This window comes from Lissotriton vulgaris, chromosome 10 (assembly GCF_964263255.1).
Source record: "Lissotriton vulgaris chromosome 10, aLisVul1.2, whole genome shotgun sequence".
In the NCBI taxonomy this organism is placed as follows: domain Eukaryota; kingdom Metazoa; phylum Chordata; class Amphibia; order Caudata; family Salamandridae; genus Lissotriton; species Lissotriton vulgaris.
Genome location: NC_141698.1, coordinates 276,168,550 through 276,194,289, shown reverse-complemented (window position 1 = coordinate 276,194,289; position 25,740 = coordinate 276,168,550). Strand labels below are relative to the sequence as shown.

Genomic DNA, 25,740 nt, shown 5'->3' with positions numbered 1-25,740 from the left:
AGACACCAGAGGCATATGTTGTGGGTGTCTGTCACAGATATTTGGTGGTAATGTGGAAAACGTGCAATATTTTACTTGGCATAAGCGATAGCCATTTTGGCTGTGGTGTCCATTTAAGTTTCCTTCGTAATTCTTTCGTCTTTTCACTCTGCTTGTGCTATCTATTTTAGTTGACTTCCTGACTCAGCAAAAAAAATGTACGAGCTGAGAGTTGTAGCTGCCAGTACATCTGTTGACTGTCAATCAGTTACTGCTGCCATAAGCATTTCTGCTCCCCCTCCCACTTTGCTGACCATGTAGTTTTCATATGCTCTTATTTGATGATAACTATTCCTAAAACGTGTTCTTCCTATTTCTGTTCACGTGCTTACACTGCACAAAATCCCGTACAAAAAGGGCACTGGTATGTGAAGCCAGTGTACTACCTCAGGCAGCACTTGAGAGTGCTGTGTGGACGGGGTCCCACTCATGAGTGATTAATAAACTTGTTATTTATTTCCTACTCCAGTGCTGATCTCTACTTTGATGGTTTTTGAACCTGTGGACAAAAGGGTGACCCTGCACCAGTGTAGCCCTAAAAAGGTACATTTCCACAGTAACAGCACCTGCACAGTTTGAATCCTGTGGTTTTAAGAGAGTACATGTCCCTAGTACACTGGTAACTTTTTGAGGGAATGGAAATTATGTCTGATTGACAGAATTTGATGGATCCAGGTTCGAAGGCCCAAAATGAAAGAAACTTACATCAGCGGGCGTAGGTGATGCAGATAGTGTGGCTCAACAACACATTCAGGGCAGGACAGATCCAATGCAGAGCTGCACAACACCACCCACCGACGAGCAAGGGAACTGCTATTGAAAATTCTCTGGATCCTATCTGCGGCCTGGGGTTATTTACAAGGTGACAAATCTGCGCTTATACGTCTCTACCAGAAGAGGTTTCAGCTTGTGCTGAACCTCTGGTGTTCTCTGTTCATGTTGGTAATAAGGCTTCCAAAGAACTTCCTTCAATAACATAAGTTCCTCTGATCCTTCTCACAGGTAGGGGGGCGATCGCCCAAGATCCAATACTTCCGTCAGGGCTCAGGTCACCCTGGCCTACATTCCTCTCGACGTCAGCGGAACCAGCCAACAATCCTTCCTCTTCACGGTGGCCCCCTGTGGCATACATGGGAGCAGACTTTACTCCACACAGGGGCTGTGGCCTGACTGACAAGGTAATATTGCAGCCTTCACTGTGGCCTCTAAGGCATACGGGACTGCCGACTTTACTCAGCACACTGGGGACTGCCTAATTGGCACAGCACTAATGCAATCTTCACAGCGGCCCTCTCTGGCATATAAGGACTGCAGACTTTACTCCACACAGAGACTACAGCCCAATCGGCACAGCAGTAATGTAATCTTCACAGCGGCCTTCGCTGGCATACGGGGTCACAGACTTTACTGCACACATGGACGACAGCTCAATCGATGCATCAACAGCTAGCTTCCCAGCTTTCCCCTATGAGCTCTCCTCTTCATCAAGGGCACACTGGTCTTGGCAAGCAGACTAGCGTTGGTGCTCCAGGCTAGATGTTCTTGGATTTACCTCACCAAGTTGGGAGACTGGCAGACCTTAAGCCCAAATCCTGGTCATGGGCAGAAGCCTTATAGGGAGCCTCCTCCTCCTCGACATACAGCCCAACTGGCTGCTTGTCAGTTGACAATTTTCAGGGCAACAGCCATTACCAGACACAACATATGATTTAATGTCAGAGTCTTTGAAGTCTGTGTTAGGGGTCCGCTACCCTTTGAAGTGACCATTCCTTCAGGAAGCAGTCAGTCACAGTCACAGCAGGAGCAACTCCAAATCTGACCCCCCCCCCCCAAAAAAACATAGGTCATGAGAGTGACTAGAGGTTCAGATCGGACTGTCAGCAACAGTGGTATGTGCATCAAAGGGTTATCCAAAAGCCCCAGCTCTACATTTTGCGATTCTCTGATCAGCCCTATCTAATTTCTAAAATGTGCCCAGGCCTTGCCCTTCCTCCAGGTCACAGCAGAAGCAACTCCAAATCTGACAGCACCACAACATAGGCCATGGGAGTGACTAGAGCTGAAAATCAGCAACAGTGGTATGTCCATCAAAGGGTTAGCCAAGAGCCCAAGTCCTACAACCACTAGAGATTTCACAATACCTAATATCTTTGTAATGCTGCTTCCGCTGGTCTCTTAAATAGCTCTTGCTCTCTTGTGTAAGGTTTGTGTCACAGGGCTCATTTGCTCCAGCGCCATCATTCTTACACCTAGAAATCAACATTACTGCACCTGTTGGATGTTATCTCCAAGTTCATGTGGGTTTTTTGCTGGATCACACCTTTAACAGCAAAGCTCTACATGAGCTCAGTTTTCTTGAGTGCCGTGCTTAGGTTTTTGGGCTCAAGTTGTGACCCCACTCCACTTCTGTGCCAATGACTCTAGTTGCGTTTGTGAACTCAAACAAGCCCCAAAGAGGATATGAGCTTGTTTTAGGAGCCTGTTTTAGGAGCATTTGCAATTAAGAGTAAGATCTGCTCCAGGCCTCCAACCTGCTCAACAGCCTATTGTCACTCCATCTTGAACACTCAGAGGGAAGTTCAGTCCTCTATTAATAAGAAACTCTCCCTCTTTCTAGTTTCACATATAGCACTCCATGGGTGTAACTCTGGCTAAATTCATGCTAAAGGTAGCACTATCTGTGCAAAAGATCGCGTCCATGCTTGAGCTGGTCAAGCAGTAGTCCATTTCTATGAGCATCACCAATCCCAAGAAAGAACAAGCATTTACAATGCAACGGTCTCGCCTTTCCAAAAGGTAGAGCTATTGGCACTGTAAATGACAATTTTTGTATTTATGTGCTTGTTTTGAAAACAGATAAATAAATGGCATTGTCATTTAAAATGCCAATAGCTTAATCTCTCGCAAATGCCACAAACAAACACAAACACACAGCCCCACACACACACACAGAGCCCCCCACAGACAGAGCTCCCCCACACACACAAAGCCCCTCCACACACACAGAGCCCACACACACAGAGCCCCACACACACACAGAGCCCCCCCCACACACAGAGCCCCACACACAGCCCCCCCACACACACAAAGCCCCCCCACACACACAAAGCCCCCCCCACACACACAGAGCCACACACACAGAGCCCCACACACACACACAGAGCCCCCCACACACACAGAGCCCCACACACACACAGAGCCCCACACACACACAGAGCCCCCCCACACACACACAGAGTCAGTTAGTCAGTCAAAAACTCTTTATTCGATGAATTAAAATCATAAAAGAAGCAACAATACATACATACAGAGTAAAAATATATGTATACATTTAAAAACAAGCATCTATATACATACATTCAATTATATACAAATTATATATTACAACGTTCATGGGGTGATAATTAATACAAAATATCTCCTATTGTAATTAAAAACCACTATTAAAACAGTATAAAATTTATAAAAATTTCTGTTCCACGATTATGGGGAAGTGGTTTAGATCAATTTATCTGTAGGGTTCTTTTGTTTTTAACTCTGGCTGCAGCCACCAAAAAACTAGCTACGCTAAAGATAACTCGCACACTGTTCAATAGTTGCAAATACAGTAGTGCAGGCCTCACCTGCAAGAAACCCGCTTCTCGTAATATGGGCAACAAGAATTTATTTCATGCCACCGCAAATTTGTCACAAAACATAATAAGGTGAAGAGTGTCTTGTGTCGAGAAGTTGTCGCAAGAACATGGTGGAGAATCAGCTGGCTTACCCCAATGTTGTTGATCTCCCAACACAAGATGAATAAGGTTAAATCTGAACCTTGTAAGCAAGAAGCGATGGTATGGCTTTGTTACAATCCTGAGGTAGGGTTCTATGTGGGGCGAGGACTGCAGAGCATAAATACTTCTTACTCCTGATTTTTTGAGTTCTATCTCCTCCCTATCTGCCTCAGCCATGATTCGGTAGTTCTGCTTAATCCATCCCAAGTCCTCTTTCTTGAAACCCTCTGGGGAGGAAAAAACGTCCAGACGTCCCAGCCTGACACACGCCGCTCTAACGTATGCCAGCCATGGGATGCTAAGTGCCTTGTCAAGAGCCAGACAGTCTTTAAGGATGAAATGATTAAGGGTAATGTCCTCATTCAGCCATGTCTTAGCCCAGCAAATCAATGGCGCTGCCTTAATATGGTCTGTGATATATCCCATTCCTAGTTCACAGTGTACTGCCATGGTTGACGATGAATGTGGTACCGCCAGCAGTGATCTAAAAAACGTATTTTCTACCAATTGAATTTTATCCACATTGGCATATCCCCAAATCGATGCCCCATAGGACGCAATGGCCCAGCACTTAGCCTTATAGATTTTGAGCATGGGTTCCATGGATTTCGCTCCCAGTCTTTTAGCAAAATTGAGAAGCCCTGTGGTGGATCTAGCCACTATGTTACTTTTGTGCTTCATCTGGGGACCCCAATTACCTTTCTCATCAAATAAAACCCCCAGGTACATAAAGACTGGGACCCTTGCAACTTCCGCACCCAGGCATCTAAAGGTATTGACATTCCTGGGCTTCCTGCCGGCACCTGCAATCATGACATGGGATTTTTTACTATTGATTTTGAGGTCAATGGCTTCCATAAATTTTCCAAAGCTGTCCAACAGCCTTTGTAGACCCAGACCTGTACGGGCGATGAGTACGGCATCATCAGCGTACAGGAGGACCGGGATACCCGTTCCATCTGCACTAGGGATGTCCGCACCAGCCTTAGCTAAAGATTTTTCCAGGCCATTTATATAGATCGTGAAAAGAAGGGGAGCCAGAATGCAGCCTTGTCTGACTCCCCGTCTAGATCTAAATTGGTCCGTGCACCTGCCGTCCTGTGTGACCCTGACTGCCGCTGCTAGGTCCTGATGGAGTGAGGCTAAAAAATAGACAAGTCGAGCATCTAGACCCATATCTAACAAGATACACCACAGCTTTGAACGGTTCACCATATCAAAGGCTGATGATAAATCCATGAACCCTAGATATAAGAAACCTTCCTTAGCCACTGTGTACTTGTTGATCAGAAGGTAAAGATTAAGACACTGGTCCATGGTGCCCCTGTGCTCCCTAAAACCGTACTGGATATTTGAGAGAAACCCCCCACTATCCAGCCAATCTCCCAGTTTCTGAAAGATAACTCCTCCCATGATTTTAACGGACGAATCCAACAGGGAGATTGGCCTATAGCAGGCGGGGTCCCCACGGCTCCCCTTTTTGAAAATGGGCACGATAATTGAAGAGCCCCAGGATGGGGGGAAACCCACCAGTGCTGCAGCATTAAATACATTAGTTAGGATTTTAGCCCAGAAATGAGGATACATAATAAAAAGATCTGCAGGCACCCCATCCGGGCCTGGTGCCTTATTTTTGGAAGTAGCACGGATTTCCCTTTCTACTTCTTGTGGTTCGAATTTGATGGGAGAACTGGGACAGCTGATGGTTGGGGGTACGCATGTTAGATCAGGCATGTCCAAGTCACCATAAATGTTCTTAAAATGCCCAAGCCAAACATCGTCCGAAATTACACAATCCGTGTCTGGGCTGTCGCTATCCGCAAAGAATGGCTGATTGATTATGGCCCAGAACTTCCTGCTATCCCTTAACACATCAACCTCCTGTAGGCTATTCTATGCATCCTCTTTGATTTTCAGTTTCCGCTGCGAAATTGCCAATTTGTATTCCTTACGGAGAGTGGAAACCAAACTTCTATCTCTCGGGCTACTTTTAAGCGCCTCAAGGAGGGCCTCATGTGCTTTAGAACAGGCGCTGTCGAACCATCTATGGGCTTTCTTCTGGTGTGACCCCCTCCCCTTGTTTAGATTAGCTGCTATTTGTTTGCAAATGGCTGAGAAGGAGGTTATCGTTCCCACTCCCACAACATTATCATCTAGGCAGATGCCCATATGGGATTCAGTTGTGGCCGTCAATTCTACAAAGAAGGCCTCAGGTATAATTTTGTCCCATTTTAACCGTCTGCCTTGATCCTTTGTGGAGATGGCTCGTGGTACTTCCCTTCCCAGTGCCCTGGTGATAATCTTGGCGCTTATATCCAATTCTAAGACAAGAGGGTTGTGATCACTAAATGGTGATATCACAACTCTATAGGCTAATATTATGGTCAGCAAAGGGGGTGACACAAAAATGTAGTCAATAACAGAGTTGACCCCCCTACCTATGAAGGTAGGAGCATTCTCATTGCCAGTCTCCCTACCTGGTTCTAATAGATTCATACTGGAGAGCAAAGCTTCCAGATCCTCTCCCCTCTTACCATGTTCAAAATGAGGTACCTTGCTGTAAAGTTGGCCGTCTAGGTCATCCCCATAACAATCCCATTTGCAAGGGTGTATGTTAAAATCCCCCATGAGAAAAATTTCTAACGAATGAGAGTGATTGACTTTATATACTGACAAAAATTGTTCTAAAATGTTAAAATGTTCAAGACCGTCCATAGCATTATACAAGTTTATCAACATATATTTCTTATTAGACCAGGACCACTCCAGGATGAGAAAATTATTTGACTCAATATGACATTTTCTAAATGACCCAGCAATGTCTAAGGATACAAGAAAAAGTAAGCCACCCTTAGATCTTCCCATGGTCCCTCTAATCGCAGGGGTAGAGAAGCTTTGGAAGCCATCCAAATTAAAGCTAGGGTCTGCATCCCAAGTTTCCTGAAATGCCAGGATGTCAAAACTTTTTATAAATTGGAGCCAGATGGGATCATCACTTTTAGATCTAATGCCCGCCACATTCCAACTTAAAAACTTGAATGGGTCTGTTGGAGTTATAAGGCATCCTCTTTCCTTCCCCACACTTACAGCTACCTGGCCCAGTCAGTCGTTGGATTCCATCTGTGATAAGGGTGAAAACCTGTTACTAAGATGTATCTCGCCCCTAGGTTGCACATTTATCGGGGAGGCTGGAAGTAAGTCCATTGATTCAATGTCCCCCATCCTGGTTGGGCTCTGCGCTAAAGACCGCTGAGCAGTCATTCTAGCCTGGTATGTTAAATTACTTGTATTGCTCGGTCTTGTGTGATGTTGGAAATGTGGGGGTGCTTGTCTCAAAACACCTGGTGGGGGGTAAAAAAAACCCAGGGGAAGGGGTCTGATGCCTTTATTAGTTAGCTCTGAACCATCCCAGAATAATCTTTCAGCACAATTCTTATTCTTAAAATTCACCACCACACAGTCCCCGGGAATGTTCTTTGGGCGGCGCCCCACCCATCGTACCCTCCTTACCATAGTAATTGCACTAGCTATATTAGCATCGCCTGAGCTAAACTCATTGCACCACTGACTAGCTAAGTTCAACAAGTCAGCAGTGGTCTCCCTATCCCCACCTTTTACTGGGGGAACTCCAGTGAAGATGGCCACCAAAGGAGCAGCATCAGGAGGCAACTCCAGGCTGTAACCAGGGTGATGGGGATGTCTAATATTGAACCTAACCCGGCTGTGGCATGCATTTTTCTCCATCCTGGGGTTCAAAGGCTTGTCCCTTACGCTTGGCTTCCCCAGTAAGCTAGTGGCCCCACCCTCACTGGTGACCTGACTGGGAGTTGGATTGGGATTGTCAGCTGTAGACGGATTAGTAGATGTAACACCCGGTTTGTGCAGGCCTCCCTTATCCCCACTATGTTGTCTCAATAGCTGGTCAATTTTTTCACATTTAGAGAGAAGCCCTGCTACGCACGAATTGAGTGTGTCCACAATATCCTTAGCTACAGATACCAATGCAGGTTCCAAGCGCTCAATAAAAAGGTCCTCAATAAGTTTCTCAATTTGGCCCTTCGTGCGAGCGTCCAGCCTATTGGTATTTGCCAAGTCTCTATTAGGCCTTCCCAGCGAGCTTAGTGTTTTTTTCCTCTTGTGTGCTCTTTGTGAGGTCGCAGTGGGTGTGGGGGATGTAGGTAAATGGGCAATCGAGGTATCTGAAGGAGTTGGTTGTGCGATGGGTGGTGGGGTCACTGCCCGGTTGGCGATAATAACATTTGGAACCAAGGGTATCTCCCTGTTGTGGTCGGAACTCAGGGCTGGGTCTAACTCGTCAGTGTTCAAGCCCAGTTCTTTCTCAGCATGTGCAATTTCTTTAGTCAGGGCCCCCACTGCTGAGGTTAAATAAGAGATTATTGATTCAGAGTGTCTGGGGTGTATAGCTTTTGACCCTGCATCGTCTTTAGAGCCTACCTTTTTCCTTTTGCCCATCTTCCTCCTGGTGGTTGGAAGGGGGGCACGGCCCGGCCTCTTCTGGCCCCGGACGGCCACAGACGGCCCCGCCCTTGTCCCGGGCTTCTCCCGGTCGCTCCCGCGCGCGACTCGCGGGGCGAGAGGGGGTGTCAGCCTTTTGCTGGCGCCTCCGGGCGCTCTCGGCGCGTCACGAGCGCGCTTCCGCCCCACAGGCTGCTGGGGATTGTAGTTCCCCGGTGTCCGGTCCGGCGTCTGTCTGTCTGCCTCCGCCGTTCCCCTCACGGCTTCGCCCGATGGCGAGTGTCCAGGCAAGTCTCTGGTGTTCCCCACACAGAGCCCCCCACATACACACAGAGCCCCACACATACACACAGAGCCCCACACATACACACAGAGCCCCACACACACAGAGCCCCACACACACATAGAACCCCACACACACACAGAACCCCACACACACACAGAACCCCACACACACAGAGCCCCCGCACACAGAGCCCACACACACAGAGCCCCACACACACAGAGCCCCACACACACAGAGCCCCACACACACAGAGCCCCACACACACAGAGCCCCACACATACACACAGAGCCCCACACATACACACAGAGCCCCACACACACAGAGCCCCACACATACACACAGAGCCCCACACAGAGCCCCCCACACACACACAGAGCCTCCCCATACACAGAGCCCCCCATACACAGAGCCCCCCACACAAAGAGCCCCCCCACACACAGAGCCCCCCACACACAGAGCCCCCCCCACACACACAGCCCCATACCCACACACACAGAGCCCCCCACACACACAGAGCCCCCCCACACACACAGAGCCCCCCCACACACACACAGCCCCCCCCCACACACACACAGCCCCACATAGAGAGCATTTCTATCGGGTAGTTATATCTGGCAGGAAAGAACATTGGGGGCATACAACCTGGCCTGATCAGAACGGGCTTAAATCATCAAAAGCTTTCAATCACTACCGAAGGCCGGTAGGTGCAGGTGCAGGAACAGAGCATAGGGGCTCCTGCAGGAACAGGGCACGGGGGCTGCTGCAGGAACAGGGCATAGGGGTTCCTGCAGGGACAGGGCACGAGGCTGCTGCAGGAACAGGACACAGGGTCTCTTGCAGGAACAGGGCATGGGTGCTCCTGCAGGAACAGGGCATAGGGGCTCCTGTAGGGACAGGGCACGGGGGCTGCTGCAGGAACAGGGCATGGGGCACCTGAAGAAACCACGGGGGGCCAGCGGAAGCGGCAGGATCTCTAGAGGACGCCTGAATGAATCATAAGCAGTCTCCTGGAGGGGTCATGGGGAGACGCATGCAGGAACCACAGGAAGTACCTCGAGGAAACACTGGGGCACATACAGGAAGTCGGGAACCATAAAGGACAACAACAGGGACCACAGGGGCACCTTCAGGAACCACCAGGGATGGAGTGGGCGCCTGCAGGAGTCGAAATAAATCACTGGAATATACCTGAAGCCGCCATATGGAGACACCTGAAGGAACCACCTGGGAGCTATATCTGCACTGTTCGTTAGATGGACATGTGTGGGGCTGTAAAAACTGAAATCTACTGAATGATCTGTGTGTCGACACCATCTGCTCCACCTCTAAATGATTTGCAAAGACAGCACTGCGCAACAGGCACAATGTCCCACCCGGCTATCTCACTGTGACTCCAACTTCCTCTGACCGTCGTGCTGTTCACAGATGGATCTCGGCGGCGCAGGTTATGTAATGTTATGAGGCAGATGCGGAGCCCGACATCTTCGGATGTTCTGGGCAACTGCTGGGCACGTACAGGCCGAGATTGTTAGGTGGGGGAAAGCCCGCGATCAGGTGAGTGTCCCCACAGGTCCCGCTATCAAATTAATACAGTCCTCGGCGGCCCGATCTCAGAATTACTGTCTGGGCAACCTCCGACCCGCAGCCCGTTCCCCGCCCAATGCAGCACTGCGCTAAGTATTACCTGGGGGGATTGAGGCGGGTGCCGGTGCGAGGCTCCTCCGGTCTCTGGGTTAGGTGACTTCGAGGGCGCTACACGGGGGAACAGGAGGGCTCCTCCTGAGTCGAGCGCAACTCTTCTCTTCGGTGTGACGCTGACATCCTGCTGGGCAACTCGTTCATCACGGCTCGCTGGCAATTTGAATCTGGTTGTTTACTCAGGACCGACGGTGGTGATTTCAGGGGCAATCTTAAAAATGCTTCACCCGAGCCAGCAGCAGTGACTGTGGTTTCCGGTGCAACTCTAACAAAATGTTTCACTCGCGCCAGTAGTAGCGGTGACTGTGATTTCGGGGGCAATTCTTAAAAATGTTTCACCCGTGCCAGCAGGGCCTCTCGGCTGCCAGCACACCGGTCTCCCCGAGGAGCGCTCCACGCCACCACAGAGGCATTTCTGCTTTGCCTCGGAGAAATGCGCCGCCATTTTGCGACTGGGGGCGTGTTTTTTGTGGAGTGATGGATGACGTCATGGCGAGAAAGAACGCAAAAAACACGCCCCCGAATCAGAAAAAGACGGGGCTTGAACAGAGACACGCCCCTCTCCACCAATGGCTGGCCTCCGTTTAGGAAGCCAGCCAATGGAGAAGAGGGGCGGGTTCAAGCCCCACTCTAGAAAACATTATTTCTCTGACCGAGACTGCGCAAGCGCGGCCTACGGTCCTCGACCTAAAAAGGCAAGAGGTAGAAGGTAACTTATGCTCTTGTCGGGGGGATCCTGCAACACAAGCTGGCAAACCTACGGAGCTCCCTCGTCAACACCCCCATAAAGTTTAAATGGCTACAAGAGTCCATGGTGTTTGGATGCAAGTGTGGCTCATCATTCCGTGCTCTGCCCTGTTCTTTCCCAAAACCTTTAGATTCATACCCTGGGTCCTCTTGTGGCGTAAAGTTGGCCAGTGCCCCAAAACTCAATCCTCACTTAGGCTCTTCATCCACAAGGCTTGTAGGTTGGGGACATATTGAATGCGTTTTGCTGGTGGGGGGACGTCTTCTTTAAGAGGCTTTCTATAGTTTCTTCCGAAAGAAGGCTTTTCCTCATCAACAGTCCCTTGTGTGTTGTCTTTCATGCACAAGATATTGAAAAATTGAAAACTTCTAATCTCATTTTAAAGCAAATATAAAGCAGGAATCTCCATACCAGTTTTCTATCAGCTCCTAAACAAGAGAACACATCTCTCACTTGCTTTTTCTGGTTATCAATACTTCAGAGTCCACAAACTAGAAAGTAAAATGTGGCACCTCACAAAAAATATACAATTGAATGAAATCACTTCGCCATGCCAGCAGCAGATCTGATGCATAATTTAATTTTGTTTGCCATTATCCCAATATTTTCCATTTAAAACTTCTCCAGAATAGATGGCAGGAAGCCTATCTGGTGGTTAAATATTTTTTGATGAAAGAGCTGCTATGCCATAGCAAATACAGTAGCCTCTTTATATGATTCTGTAAGAAAGTGCCCCCTTTTTGACTGGTTGCCCCCACTTTTTGCCAAACTACTGATGTAGTTTGACTGAATGTGCCCTGGATTCCTGCCAAAAAGGTACCCAGGGCCTATGTTCTTTCCCTTAACTGCATTGAGACAAAACACAATTGGCACTCATTGGCCACATGTCAGTTCCTTGTAAATGGTACCACAGGTACCAAGGGCACTGTGGTCAGGGAAGGCCTCTAAGGGCTGCAGCACTAATTGTGCCACCCTAAGAGGCCCTGCACCTCTACACACCCACTGCCATTGCAGGCTGTGTGTTTAGGTACAGAACAAAGTGAAGAGTCGACATGGCACACATCACTGTGTGCCATGCCTACAACCCACTGCCCTGGCATAGTTCAACCACCCCTCTTGCTTGGAGCACTATACCAGTGGTGAGGGTACTGGTGCATGAGCCCTGTAAGTCCACAGTGTTTAAACCAATTCTTAGACATTGTAAGTACAGTAATGCCATTAAGAGTATATGGTACTGGGAGTCTGTCATTATGAATTCCAAAGCACCGTAATGGCATTACTGAAAACTGGAAAGTTTGGTATCAAACTTCTCAGCACATTAAAGCCACAATGATGTTACTGTGGGATTTAATGAAAAATGCACTCAGAGGGCATCTTTGAGATGCTTCCTGAAAAACGACCTAACTCTAGTGTCATGGCGGAGTGGTTGCTCGCCAGCTGCCACCCCCACCCCCATGTTTCTGGACCACTGGGTCGAGAGCCTCCTGCTCTCGGGGTCTGAAACAATGCACACCCTGGTAAGAGGTGCCAAGCCCCGTCCCCCAGGATGGGCAGGGTTCACGAAGGGGAAGCTTTAAAGGCTTTACACCTTTGTGAGCTACCCCAGCCCTTTGCTGCTTCCAGCAACCAGCTTCCACCGGTTCTGACCCCCACTTTGGGCAGGAAACCAAATGAGGAAGGGAGGTGTGCCCACCTTTGCCAACCCTACCCCACAGGTGGGAGAGGCGAGGTGAAGCACAAGTCTCATTCTCGCCATCTTGCAGCTGGGGACCCAGCTAACCAGAGAGAGGCATATACCCCCTCCCACTGGAGGGTGGCATAATAGGGGAACGGACCTATTGGTCCCAACCTTAACTTACCTGTAACACCCCTAAATCTAGTATTTAGGGGCAACCCTGAACTTTGCCACCCGAGACAAGAACCGACAAGCAGAAGAGAAAACGAAGGACCAAAGAAGCTGTGTTGAACTAAGAAGAGGAGGAGGACACCCACTGACTTGGCTCCAGCCCTACCGGCCTCGAACCTGCTCCAGCGAAATCCCGGTGTGTCCTGCAGCCAGCAGCGCAGCTCAAGAACCCGAAGGACCTGCTCTACCTTCCAGAACCAAGATTTTGTCTCCCGTGAGCACTGTATTTGCTCACCCACAGACTCCGGCTAAATCCGCAAGTCAGCACCACTCTGCACCGGACACCTATGGCCTGAGTTCCAGCGGCGAAACACCACGAGGGAGTCTCCCCGGCGATCCTGACCTGAGATCTTGTAATCTCTGACCTGCCACGAATCTTCAATTGTAGCCTGCAGCCCATTTCTGGAGGATCCCTATGACCAAAGCTGGTAAGAAAAACCTGATGCCTAAAGACACCCTTGCACCAGACATCCCACTGCCTTGGGTGGCCCAACCGACTGTGCCCCAGCATCGCCAGGCATCCCAACTAACCTCTTCAACTGGTGGTCACCCCCAGAAGATCTTCATCTCCAAGCCGGCAGTCTTTGTTACAACCGGAGAATCCCCACTGAAATCAACAGGGCATCCGACACCAAAACAGCACCATGCACCCAGCCACCGATGTGGGTGTATTTTGGGTGCTAACTGGGATCCCCCTTTGCCCCGAGCCTAACAGGAGCTTTGCTCCCACAACCTTGTGGCCTGCTTGGATAACATTGAGCCTCGGCACTCTGCACCCGGCCGCCCTAATGCCGCTGAGGGTGTTTCAAGAGTGCATCCTTATTCCTGGGGAACCCTGGTTCTAACCCCAGAATACCAACTCCCAAAAATAAGAACTTACCTGCAAACCGTTGACTTCATCTCCTCCCATAGGATTGCATTGACTGCTTTTCTTGAAAATTGTTCTAAGTGTGGAGTTGGTTTGTATGAAAAGCTGAAAAACAATATATTCTAAAAGTGTATTACTTACCATTTGTCTAGGCGATGTCTCAGTGTGATCTCTAGGCATATCACCCTGATTAGCAAAAGAAATCTGAAAGTTATCTAAAAAGTAACGTAGATAGTATTCTGTGAAGTAACTAAAAAGTCATTTGGAACTGTTGACTTACCTGTAATTCAACCAACTGCTTTTGAACCTACATTCAACCGTAAAACACTGCATAAGATTTTGCAAAATATTATTTTACTTACCTGCACCAGGCTTCGTTTGGTTATAGAAATAAAATAACTAAATATTTTTGATACATACAAATTGACCTGAGTTCAGTCTTTGAGTGTATGACATAATTTCTTCACCGAGTGTGTACAACAAATGCTTAGCACTACCCTAACAAAATCACCACCGACCAACTCCTCACATCGCTCAACCAAAACCCACCCGCCCTCTCAGCGGACCCAAACCAAGCTGCCACCAACCTCAAACAATGGATCACTCACAGCGTTGAAGAATTAGCACCCTTGAAAAACCACCAAACCAAACAGGGTAGCAAAAAGGCCCCCTAATTCAACGACGACCTTAAGAAATCCAAGAAACTATGCCGTACTCTCGAGAAAACATGGAGAAAAAACCCAACCACTGACAACCTGACCACCTTTAAGACAGCCTCCCGTAAACACCACCAATTGATCCAATCCACCAAGAAATCAGCTTTCAAGGATCGACTCGACAACAACGCCCACAACAGCAAGGAACTATTCAACATCGTCAAAGAATTCACCAACCCCACCGCAGCCTCAAACAACATTACTCCCTCCCAAGACCTCTGCGATTCGCTATCCTCCTTCTTCTACAACAAAATTGCCGACATACATAACAGCTTTGAGAACATCTCCAAAGAACAGTCCTCTCCACCCACCTCCGAACCTAAACCGCCCTCTAACAACCTCAGCGCCTGGAACCCAATCACCACTGAAGACACCATCCGCCTAATGAACTCCATCCATTCTGGCTCGCCAACCGACCCCTGTCCCCACCACATCTTCAACAAAGCAGACTCCGTCATCGCACCCCATCTCCGTGATGTCATCAACTGCTCCTTCAACTCCGCTACCTTCCCAGAAAGCTGGAAACACGCCGAACTCAGCGCCCTTCTGAAGAAACCCACAGCAGACCCCTCCGAACTTAAGAACTACCGCCCCATATCCCACTCCCATTCCCTGCCAAAGTCATTGAGAAAGCCGCCAATAGCCAGCTCGCCGCCTTCCTTGAATCAAACAACTCCCTCGACTCTTCACAGTCCGGCTTTCGAGCCAAACACAGCACCGAAACCGCCCTCATTGCAGCGACAGACGACATCCGAACACTACTGGACAACGGAGAAACACTGGCCCTCATCCTACTCGACCTCTCCGCCGCCTTCGACACAGTCTGTCACAGCACCCTCATACAACGCCTCAGCAACATCGGCATACAAGGAAAAGCCTTGGACTGGATCATCTCATTCCTCGCCGGGAGAACCCAGAGAGTCCGACTTCCCCCATTCAAATCAGAGGCCACCGAAGTCATCTGCGGAGTACCACAAGGATCATCACTCAGCCCCACCCTCTTCAACGTTTACATGAGTCCACTCGCATCCATCGCGCGTCAACACAACCTTAACATCATCTCCTACGCTGACGACACCCAGCTGATCCTTTCCCTCACCAAAGACCCTAACACCGCCAAAACGAATCTTCACGAAGGCATGAAAGAAGTAGCCGAATGGATGAAAAACAGCCGCTTAAAACTTAACGAAGACAAAACGGAGGTCCTCATCCTAGGATCATCCCCCTCTACCTGGGACGACTCATGGTGGCCATCGGCTCTGGGCACAGCACCCATACCCACAGACCACGCACGTAACCTTCGCTTCATCCTAGACTCCTCACGCTCGATGACCAGACAAGTCAACGCCGTCTCATCCTCCTGCTTCAACATACTTCGTATGCTCAAAAAAATCTTCCGTTGGGTCCTCTCCGAGACAAGAAAGACTGTCACCCACGCACTAGTCACTAGCCGACTGGACTATGGAAACACCCTCTACGCCGGAATCATAGCCAAATTACAGAAAAAACTCCAACGCATCCAAAACGCATCAGCGAGACTCATTTTAGACATCCCTGGCCAAGATCACATTACCGGTCACCTGAAAGACCTCCACTGGCTTCCCGTCAACAAGAGAATAACGTTCCGTCTCCTCACCCACGCACACAAGGCCCTCTACAAACTAGGACCCGAATGCCTTAACACTCGACTGTCCTTCTACACACCCACCCGCCAACTAAGATCCTCCAATCAAGCCCTCGCAGCAGTTCCGCGCATCCAAAGATCCACCATGGGAGGAAGATCCTTCTCCTACTTGGCGGCCAAGACCTGGAACTCACTCCCCACTCACCTCCCCCTTACACAGAACTACATCTCCTTCAGAAAGGAACTTAAAACCTGGCTATTCGATAAATAATTGAACCCCCTCCCCAAGCGCCTTGAGACCCTCTGGGTGAGTAGTGCGCTATATAAATTCCTGAACTTGAACTTGAACTTGACTCTGTGCACACTACATCTCATTTTGGTATAGTATATACAGAGCCAGCTTCCCACAGATTCTTGTTCTGAAGTAGCAAATGCAACACTAACAGTTCCCCAAATGTGTCCCAGTTCGAAACGACAGTGGACATACACAGACATACACACACTTCAGGCAAAACATCAGTGTACAGAATTCCTGTCAGTGTGCCACTGTGGCTACAGACCGCCACATCAGCAAAAGAGTGATCCTTAGCATTACAAGACCACTAAGCTACTACTTTAAGGATGACATGCATTACATAATATACATTTATATGATTAAAGAACCTCCAGGTCCGCTGGGGCCGATAAATAATGTTTGGACCAAAAACTTTTTAACAGAACAGTGTACAAGCTCAAATGCAATGAGTTGCAACAGCTTTGACATATGTTTACTCCAAGTAATAAGTGTTTTGTGCAGCTAATTACTCTGACCAGAAATGGTAGACTTTATACTTGCAACTCACTTTCCTCCAATCACATCCATGGTAAACTTGAGCGCATCCTGTACAGTTACTGGCTGACCCTGCAAAAGAAACCAATGGGTAAAATGTAGGCGAGTGAATACAGAAGTCTGCTGGCATGAACACAAATCCTATAGAGAACTATTTGCCGCATTTAATTATAAGTGGATATTTTTAATACTAGATGTAGCCTTTAAGAAAATCAGATTCGAGCAAAATAGATGAAGTGATGTGAAAATGCTGTCGGATATATAAGCACTTAGCACTTCTGTCAGCTAATGGTTTGACCCAAATTAATTTTTGAAAAACACATCTAGGCCACCACAGTGGGTTTAACAAGACCATAATGATAACAACTGGAATCCCAGACCTCTTTCATTTAAAAACTTTTTCGGGGGTTTTCTTTGAGAAAGCAGGCATGTGAATCCTTCACATAAAGTAATGAAATCCTATGGAACTCACTCTAAAACCAAAACCATAGTGATTTTAGAGACAGGCCTAATATAAAACTTGGTTGGTATTTCCAGGAAACTTGAAGTAGGAGCATCTGATATTTCCTACATTATTAGTGCAAAAGCATTTCCTGTAGGGACCCAACTGCTTGCTGCTAAAAGAGAATCCCTCTTGCCTACACAATCATCTGACAACTCTGCCTTCCCACTAGCACATGAAAATAAGCTGGTCCTAAAATCGACTAAGATAAACTATTGTATCTAAAACAGCATACAACAGGTCTTGTGACTTGAGCTAATGAAAACAGAAAAGATACTTGTAACCCTAGTTCTCCATCCGGAGTATGTTCTTCGAAATCAACTATATGAAAACTACGATTATGTGTCGGATTACAAAACACATTAAATTATTTTTTGTAAACAATCTGGTAAAGAAAATATTCGCTATGTAGCAGCATTCGCTCTGTTTTTTAATTACCTCAAGTAAACCAGAAATACATTTTGACACTACAAAATACCAACTGACCAACTAAAAAGAAAAACAAAATAAAGGAGTAAATGATGGACATACAGATTAATCTTTACCTCGAAGATTTCTGAGCTCACGCTCTTACTAATTTCAGTTGCATCAATGTTGCAAAATTCAGAACAATGGCAGTCAAGCATACCCTTTTAAAAGGACGGGATTTGGAGACACATTTTCAAATATACATTGCAATCTAACAACGAAGTGTTTGAACAAAAGGAAGATAACAATGAAACATAACTAGGATTAGGACTACCTTCCCAATCGGCCATGCAATCTTGTTATATGGTCATCTACATTACAAGGAATAGTTAGTTCATACTTCCAAGCTAACCTAGTGCAAACCAGGAGAACTAAGGCAAAAGGTGAGAAACCAATCATGCAAACAAATAGCACAGAGAGGCATTATCAGTTAAGGTGTCCATATTAAAGTTTAAGTCACTGCAATTACTTTTTGCAAAGGTGGGGGACTGATCTCTCAATGGCTGGTCTATAAGAGTCAGATATTTGAACCTTCCTGACAATGGCACCAGTAACTGCTTGGACTCTTGTAGAATAGGTTCAAGGTTATATACACATCAGTGTGCCTGTTGTTCCATAACAAGAGGTGACGCAGAATACCTTAAATCAAAAGAGGGACTGCCCTGAGGATATAAAAAAATGCTAATAGATTTCCAAGGAACAAGTTTCTGTTTTGATCAACTTTTGTCGTTTGTTTTGCCATGGTAATACAAGAATGTTTATCACGTCAAAGGAACGAAGGGAAGTTTCTTGAGGAGAGGTCTGATTTGGAAAGAAAGAGGTAAACTAAAATAGGTTGATTAAACTGAACACCTGACCCAGCTTTGGCTGAAAGGAAGGTTGAGTTGTTAACACTTTATTGTAATACACTGATGTGAATTGTTTGTAGGGTGCATAAAGCTGGAATCTAACAAACTCTTTATCTGATGATATACATACTAGAATAGTAACGTTCCAACTAATAATGCATGGCTGCCTTAGCCATGGGTTCAACTGGGAGGCTACGCTGATGATATCATAATCTATTTACGAGACTTGGAGGTAGACCACACGGTGCTCTCCGATATTTTCCAGCAATGTAAAATAGTGTCGGGCCTAGCGTTCAACCCTGAAAAATCGGTTGGATTCTTCTTTAGGGAAGGACTGCAACCCCCTCATATGTCTTTGGGACCATACCCGATCCCGGATGCCCCTGTCTCTTTTAAATATCTGGGTATACAAGTGTATAGGAAGCCTGAAGATCAAATAGATGGGAACATCAAACGCGCCATTACACGACTTCGCAGTAGCGTGGGATTCTGGACCTCATTACCACCGTCTGTAATGGGCAGAGTTGCTATTTCGTGAATATACGGGTAATCCTTCCCTAAAATATTTTTACTTCATCAATACTCTCTTGATCACCCTTATTTGGGGCACTGGGCGGAGACGCATTCGTTTGTGTAAACTTCAATTGGGTACCAAGCTAGGGGGATTGGGGGACCCAGATTATAGGAGTTCACGTGGTGAAAAGATCTCCGTTTAGGGTGCCTGATCTTCAAATGTAAGGGAGTAGGGCTTGTGGGTTGAGTTCTGATTCGTGGACTCGTTACTGTGTCCTGCTGAGTAGGCCTGCAAGGTTTTTGTACATGTAGAGAGATAGTCTGCTAGGAGATGTACTTGGTGATGGACCGCCCAGTGCCAGATTAGTAGCTCTAGGACTGACACCTATGGGGAGATGTGCTGTCTTGCTTCTGTAGGTAGATTGTCGCAGTCATGTCTGTGTATGAGAGTCACCTTGCCTCGAATCTCTTGAAAGGCTCTGAGGTCTAGATGAATGGCTAACAGTTCCAAGTGGTGTATGTGGAGAACCTACTGATGAGGTCACCACAGAACCTGAAGCGTCATTTTGTTGAGATGCACTCCCGAGCCAGCTAGCAAAGCATCTGTGGTGATAACCTCTAGAACTGGGTCTGTGAAGGGCCTGCCCCACAACAAATTGTTACTGTTCCACCATTGAAGAGAGCGATTGGTGCTGGCTCCTATATACACTAGAGATTCTAACTAACCCTCCACTTGTGAGCAGTCGCATAAGAAGCCATGTGTGGGACACTATGGTAATACATGAGGACATCATTCCGTACGGGCGTATTATAGTGTGAACTGTGAGAGGATGAAGTGGCTGAAAAAGAAACAGAATCTGTTGGAATACTTCTACCCTATGGGTGCTGGGGTAAGTTTTGCCCACAACTGTGTTTAGAACGGATCGTAGTAAAGGTTAAACTTGAAGTGGCTTCAAGTGTAACTAGGTAGCATTCACTTCAAACACCAGTCTGTGCAGGAGTGAATTTTTTGAGCATGGGTGTGGGCAAGGCAGACTTGTCTCCTTGCACTCTTGATTGGACAGCTGTTCAGGTATAGAAAGACATGAGGTTCACCGCTCCTGAGTGGGCATTGTTCTGGTCTAATGTGACCATGAAGCCAGGGGCGTCACTAGAGGGGTGCGGGGGGTGCGGACCGCACCAGGTGACACCCTCACATGGGGTGACACCGTGCAGGCTGACAAGTATCACCATAGGGCGTGACGCTAACGCATTTCTTTCTGGCACATCTCTGACACCTGTGCGTGCGCCTGGGCCTGCAGACTTCACTTGCCAGCGCAGGCTCATTAACAGTTAAAAATCTCTCTGTGCCGTGCTACAATCTTACAATACGTCCTCTAAACCTGGAGACTCGGGCGGGGCCTGCCCTCAGCAGAGTCATTGCAGGCTCTGTGGCGCCGTGGTGGGGGGATGTGACCTCACGTCAGTCAGAAGCGGCGGGCCGGAACTGGGGTCTGACTCGACTGGCACGGACACGATCTGTGCACCTGCTGTGCCTCATGGTTCCAGGACGGCATTTGCTGGGGGAGTAGTTGCGGCTACGAGACAGACCTTTCGAATTGCCGCTGGCATCCTCGAAGTAAGTGAGTGCCTCCAAAGTTACGGGGAGCCCTACTGACGCTGCAACCTGTTGTGAGACAGGAACTCAGTGGTTCGAGCCTAACAGAAGGTGGGAACTGTCTAAGTTTCCTTTTGAAGAACATGACTCTTGCGGAGGTAGCGCTGTGTGGGCAGCCGCGGTGGCTAACTCGAGGGAACAACTTCCAGCGCACAGGTGACAACTGACAAGTTGGAGCATGAAACTGAGATCGTCTGCGAGAAAACACATTCCGATGAGCTCTCCAACAACAGAGCCCCTGCTGGAAGAGCCTGAGCAGCGATTCTCGATATAATGTAAAGTCGCAGTCTCTCACCCCACTCTGCATCAAGGTAAACACCGACACTCACGCTGTTCTATAACTATCGTGACATTGGGTTTGTTTTAAAATTCGGCATGAAGTATTATGCAATACAGTGCTTTACGTGTAGTTATCTAATGCTAAATTACAGACTGTATATTTATTAGCCTTCAAGATGCAACGGTTTCACTAAGCAGCAGGACTGAATAAACACTAGCTGTTCCTAAAACATTGCATCTTTGTAATCAATGACAGGGTCGAGTGTATATTTTAAAGGGCGAGTCTTTTTTGGTAAGTGCATTCTGCAAGCAAAATAATTTAGCTTGGGGCCCTGAATTTAGCGCCTGTGAAAGGGAATGTATCGGTAGCACAAACTAGTGTTGTAGATAGTGCTCAGGGCGCAATTGGGGTCAACATACTTGAGCAGGTGTGTATTTAGATCAGGCTGTATGTATGTTCATTCAATCTTTGGCCTCTGTGTGGAGTGTCATAAATATGACTCCGGTGATTTTGGTGGGAGCAAGACTCCAATAGTGCTTATTTACAAGCCCCTTGCGCCGCGCCAATTTTAATATGGGAAAAAGCGATGTACCAATGGCGCAAGGGGCTTGTAAACAAGCCCCAAGGCTCTAAATCAATGGTTTAAGTGGGTGGTCTCAGACCAGGTTGTAATTAAGTTAGCATTGCAACTGGTGTCACTTTTGGGCCTAATAATCATGTCCCTAATTTAACAGTCAAAATCACTGCTCAATTTCTGACCAATGGATGTAATCCAAATCTGTGATTTAGCTTCTGTTTATATTGCACGTGTTTTACTTAATCTTCCATTCCCAAAGAGCGTTTATTAATTCTTGGGTGCTATGTTTCTGTACTTCAGAAGCTGAAACGAAGGGTACAAATTGAAACTGTGCATGTCACATATAGCTGTCCCTGGGCTGGCGCTCTCCACACCTGTCCCTTCTCTCCCTGTGCTATTAGCATTCAGCCGGCGAAACGGGCCCAGCAATTAACACAATGGCAGCGCCATTCCTGGTGACTGGAGGCCTCGCGAAACTTCGGGTGGCGCGGGCCTGCGCAGAGGCGGCCCTTTGCTGGGAACAGAGAGAAGTGTCACCGCCGAGTAGGCCGCGATATGAAAAGCTATTAATAGTTATGCAGGAGCGTCCCTTCCATCAGCCGTTTATTGAAAGGTGCTCAGTGCAGGAGCCCGCCTTCTGATTTATGAAACCAATAAAGCTCCACACTCTCTCACACTGGCGGACTCGGAGGAGGTCCATGGGGTAAGTCGTGAGGGGGTGACACCATGAGCTACCGCACTGGGTGACACCAACCCTAGTGACGCCACTGCATGAAGCAACCTTCCTGCAGCAGGGGATAACATCCTGTTGGATCACCATGTGAAAATGTTCTGACAGGATACATTTGTTGAGAGGCTGGAGGTGGAGGATTAGTCACAGGGAGACATATTTTTTAGGGATTAGAAAGTATAAGGAGCAGACACTTTGCTCGGGTGTTGAAGGGACAATGGCTCTTTAGCACCCTTGAGTAAATGCGCCTCTTATGGTATCGCAAGATATTCTAGGCAGAAGGTGTGGGTGCAGGGTGGGATTGTTTTGTGGGGTTGAAAAAAGTTCCAGAGTAGCCATGCTAGATGATGGACAGAACCCACAGATCTGTCTTGATCTCCTCCCATTTGGGGGGAACCACTTAAGTCTCCCTACTCACATGTGTAGTGTGATGGGGTGGATAGGAGGCAAGTTAGTTTTTAGTCATAGAGGCTCTTTTTGTTACACATATACTCCCTAACGCAATGCAGAAGATGTCATGTTTGACCAATGCAGTACCAGCGGCTAACCCGAACGAGTTAGTGGTGGTGTTTCAAACTTTGCACAGTTGGTGGAAGCAGCGATAGACCTGAACTACAATCCCCATGAACCTTGCAAGCGTCACCGTCACGCGCAACAGAGGAAGCAGAAAAGTTATCTATCATGCAGTTATGGTGAACGCCGGGCAGATTATTCGTCTCGTTTTTGCAGCTGTCATTTGTTTGTGGGTCGGAGGAGGTTTCCTTTCTGGTATCCAGTAAGGGTGCGGTCGCACAGACCCAATATGTGTGTTATGGTCATTTTCAGAACTCTGTTTTACGTTTCGGCTTGGAGTTCCTGGATGTTTTTGTGCCTGGTCTAGTAGAGAATTGCTTTTTTCATGACTCTACATGGTATGAATTTGAAGTCAACATTCAGCTGGAGTGTTCTTATCCCAATTAGCTATTCTGTGGCCACAATACATTCAGGGAATGACCTATCTGTTGACAGATCCTTTACTTATGAGACATTCGATATTACCTGCTTATTATTTGAATTCATCATTTAATTTCCTTGAACCCCTACTAAGGTTACTTTTGGAACTTATCTTGAGGCAATCAATATTAGTGGAATTTATGATGTAATAGTCATCAGTGACCATTGGGAGTATTCTGGGGAAGGTGTTTTCTTTTGTTGTGCTTAGGTAGAAGTTAACTTGTATATTCATCATGTGTAATCCTATCCTCTAACCGAGATCATGAGTCCTGAAAATTTGGTTCATACCCTGTGAGGTGGGACACACGATAATTTTAGGTCGGTATGCCAGTGATTAATTCTATACTAAAAACAGTCCGTATACAAAAAGGTTTTATTTTATAACATGAATGTTCTTTGGGGGGGAAAACATGGCGGCCGCTGGTTAAGCGGTCGCGGTGCTCCGGAATGAGCTCCCGGAGAGGATCGCCACATCGCACAGAATAATCCCCAATTTCATCCGTGGCACGCACAACAGACGGGGGGGTTGAATTTCGACCTCGGGGCACCCACCACTTTGCTGCACCAGAGGATTTCAAGGCTGTGAGCGTTTTTCGAATGCAGAGCCGCTTCATCGGGACTGCTTCTCCGGCAGTCCGCTTTCTGCTCGAGTGCGGAGCTGCAGTTGAGGACGGGGAGAACGCTGGTTGCTGCCGGTTAGGATTGTTTGACTGCCCGACCTCTGCTCTGCTTCGGACTACAGCTGCTCGAGAGGTTGCGGAGCTGGACGGCCGTGGACTGCATCGTGCTTCCCGCGGCTGGGGTGGTGTCCACTACGCGAGATATGTAAGGAGGATTTAATTTTTGCCGAGGAAGTCTTCAACGCTACGGTAAGCCTTGAGAGGGCTGCGACTGAGGAGCAGGTTCAGTGTTTCACCCCACAGAGCCCCCCTTATCATCTTTTAGATTTTCCTGTAAAAAGTTTGCGGCGGTACTCGCAGGAGACGGCGTCTGAGAAAAAACAATCACCTCTACCTCGTCTCCGGTCTGCCGCGCTGGAGCTGAGGAGAGGAAGGTTACTGCGGAGTCTGGGGCAGCCATATCACGCAGTCTCTTCTGATACAATTTCGCGCAGTGCCCCAGAAATTACAAGTACGCAGCCAAGCTCACAGGTAACACAAACCCATATCCCAGCATTAACACCATCAGTAGTGGCAGATACAGTGGAGGGGGTAATACCTGGTAAAAGAGGTAAGGAGCCTCTGGATACATCGGATCCTCCCACTATTATATCGTCAGGGCAAGAGGGGACAATAAAGCCAGTAGTTGCCCCTGAGTCTACAGGAAAAGCGCCACCCACCCTAAGTAAAGGTTACAGCAAAAGAGGGCGGAAGAAGAAAGGTGTTCTGTTAGTGGATAAGGCTGGAGTGTTGGGTCCACCTAGTGGGGTGGTAGACTACACAGCAGTAGTGGTAGACAAAAATTCCTCCTCTTACTTAAGCACAGAGGTCAAAGGCAGAGGCACTAAACACAGCTCGAAATCTAAAACTAAAACGAAAATTAAAACCCAGAACGCCGCTCCTGAGAAAGGCTCTAAGATTACCCCCTCCTTACGTTCCTACTTTAAAGTAATACCCCAGATATTACATCTGTCAGGGGATCAAATCATGTCATCTGGGTCTGAATTGGAAGTTTCTCCTCCAACGGATAAGGTTTCTCCCCTTCTGGGGCAGGCTGCAGAGGCAAAAGATCAAGGAACAGAAGAAGGGGTCATAGAACGTGAAGTCTGTGTATTAAGTCTTGGAGATGGAGATTGAGATAACGAAAAAGGGTCAGGATCACAATCTTCTCTCGCTCAGGAGGAGGCAGAGGAGGGGGCATTATCAGTTCCCCCCATTAGGAGACTCAGAGGTCCGGATTGTTACTGAGGCTGCTCCTAGTGGATCTAATGAAGAAGCCGGGGCAATCGGGGGAGATCTTATTGATCAGATTGAATATCCCATAGACTCCCTCACGGATCAATCCAAGTTCGAGGCCAAAGATGACATAACTCCAGCGTCTATACTAGGTAGGTTTTCAGCTCTTAGATGGAAATAAGAAAGGGTTTCGCTGAGTCTTCTGCAAACCAAGCAGAAATAAGAAGCTACTGTGAGTCCCTTGAAAATAAAATCGAGGGACTTGCCATAAGAACTGGAGTCCTTGAAGAGACTACAGCAACATTTTCTG

The 25,740-nt window shown here is 47.7% G+C and overlaps 1 protein-coding gene across 1 annotated transcript in view; it reads right to left on the bottom strand.

Moving 5' to 3' along the window:
* PTPN23 (protein tyrosine phosphatase non-receptor type 23) overlaps positions 1–25,740 on the bottom strand; it is a 599,643-nt gene that overhangs the window by 370,832 nt on the left and 203,071 nt on the right. The window contains exon 11 of the mRNA XM_086941008.1: positions 16,981–17,039. Coding sequence (XP_086797134.1) covers positions 16,981–17,039 — 59 coding nt within the window. The remainder of the gene's footprint in view (positions 1–16,980; positions 17,040–25,740) is intronic.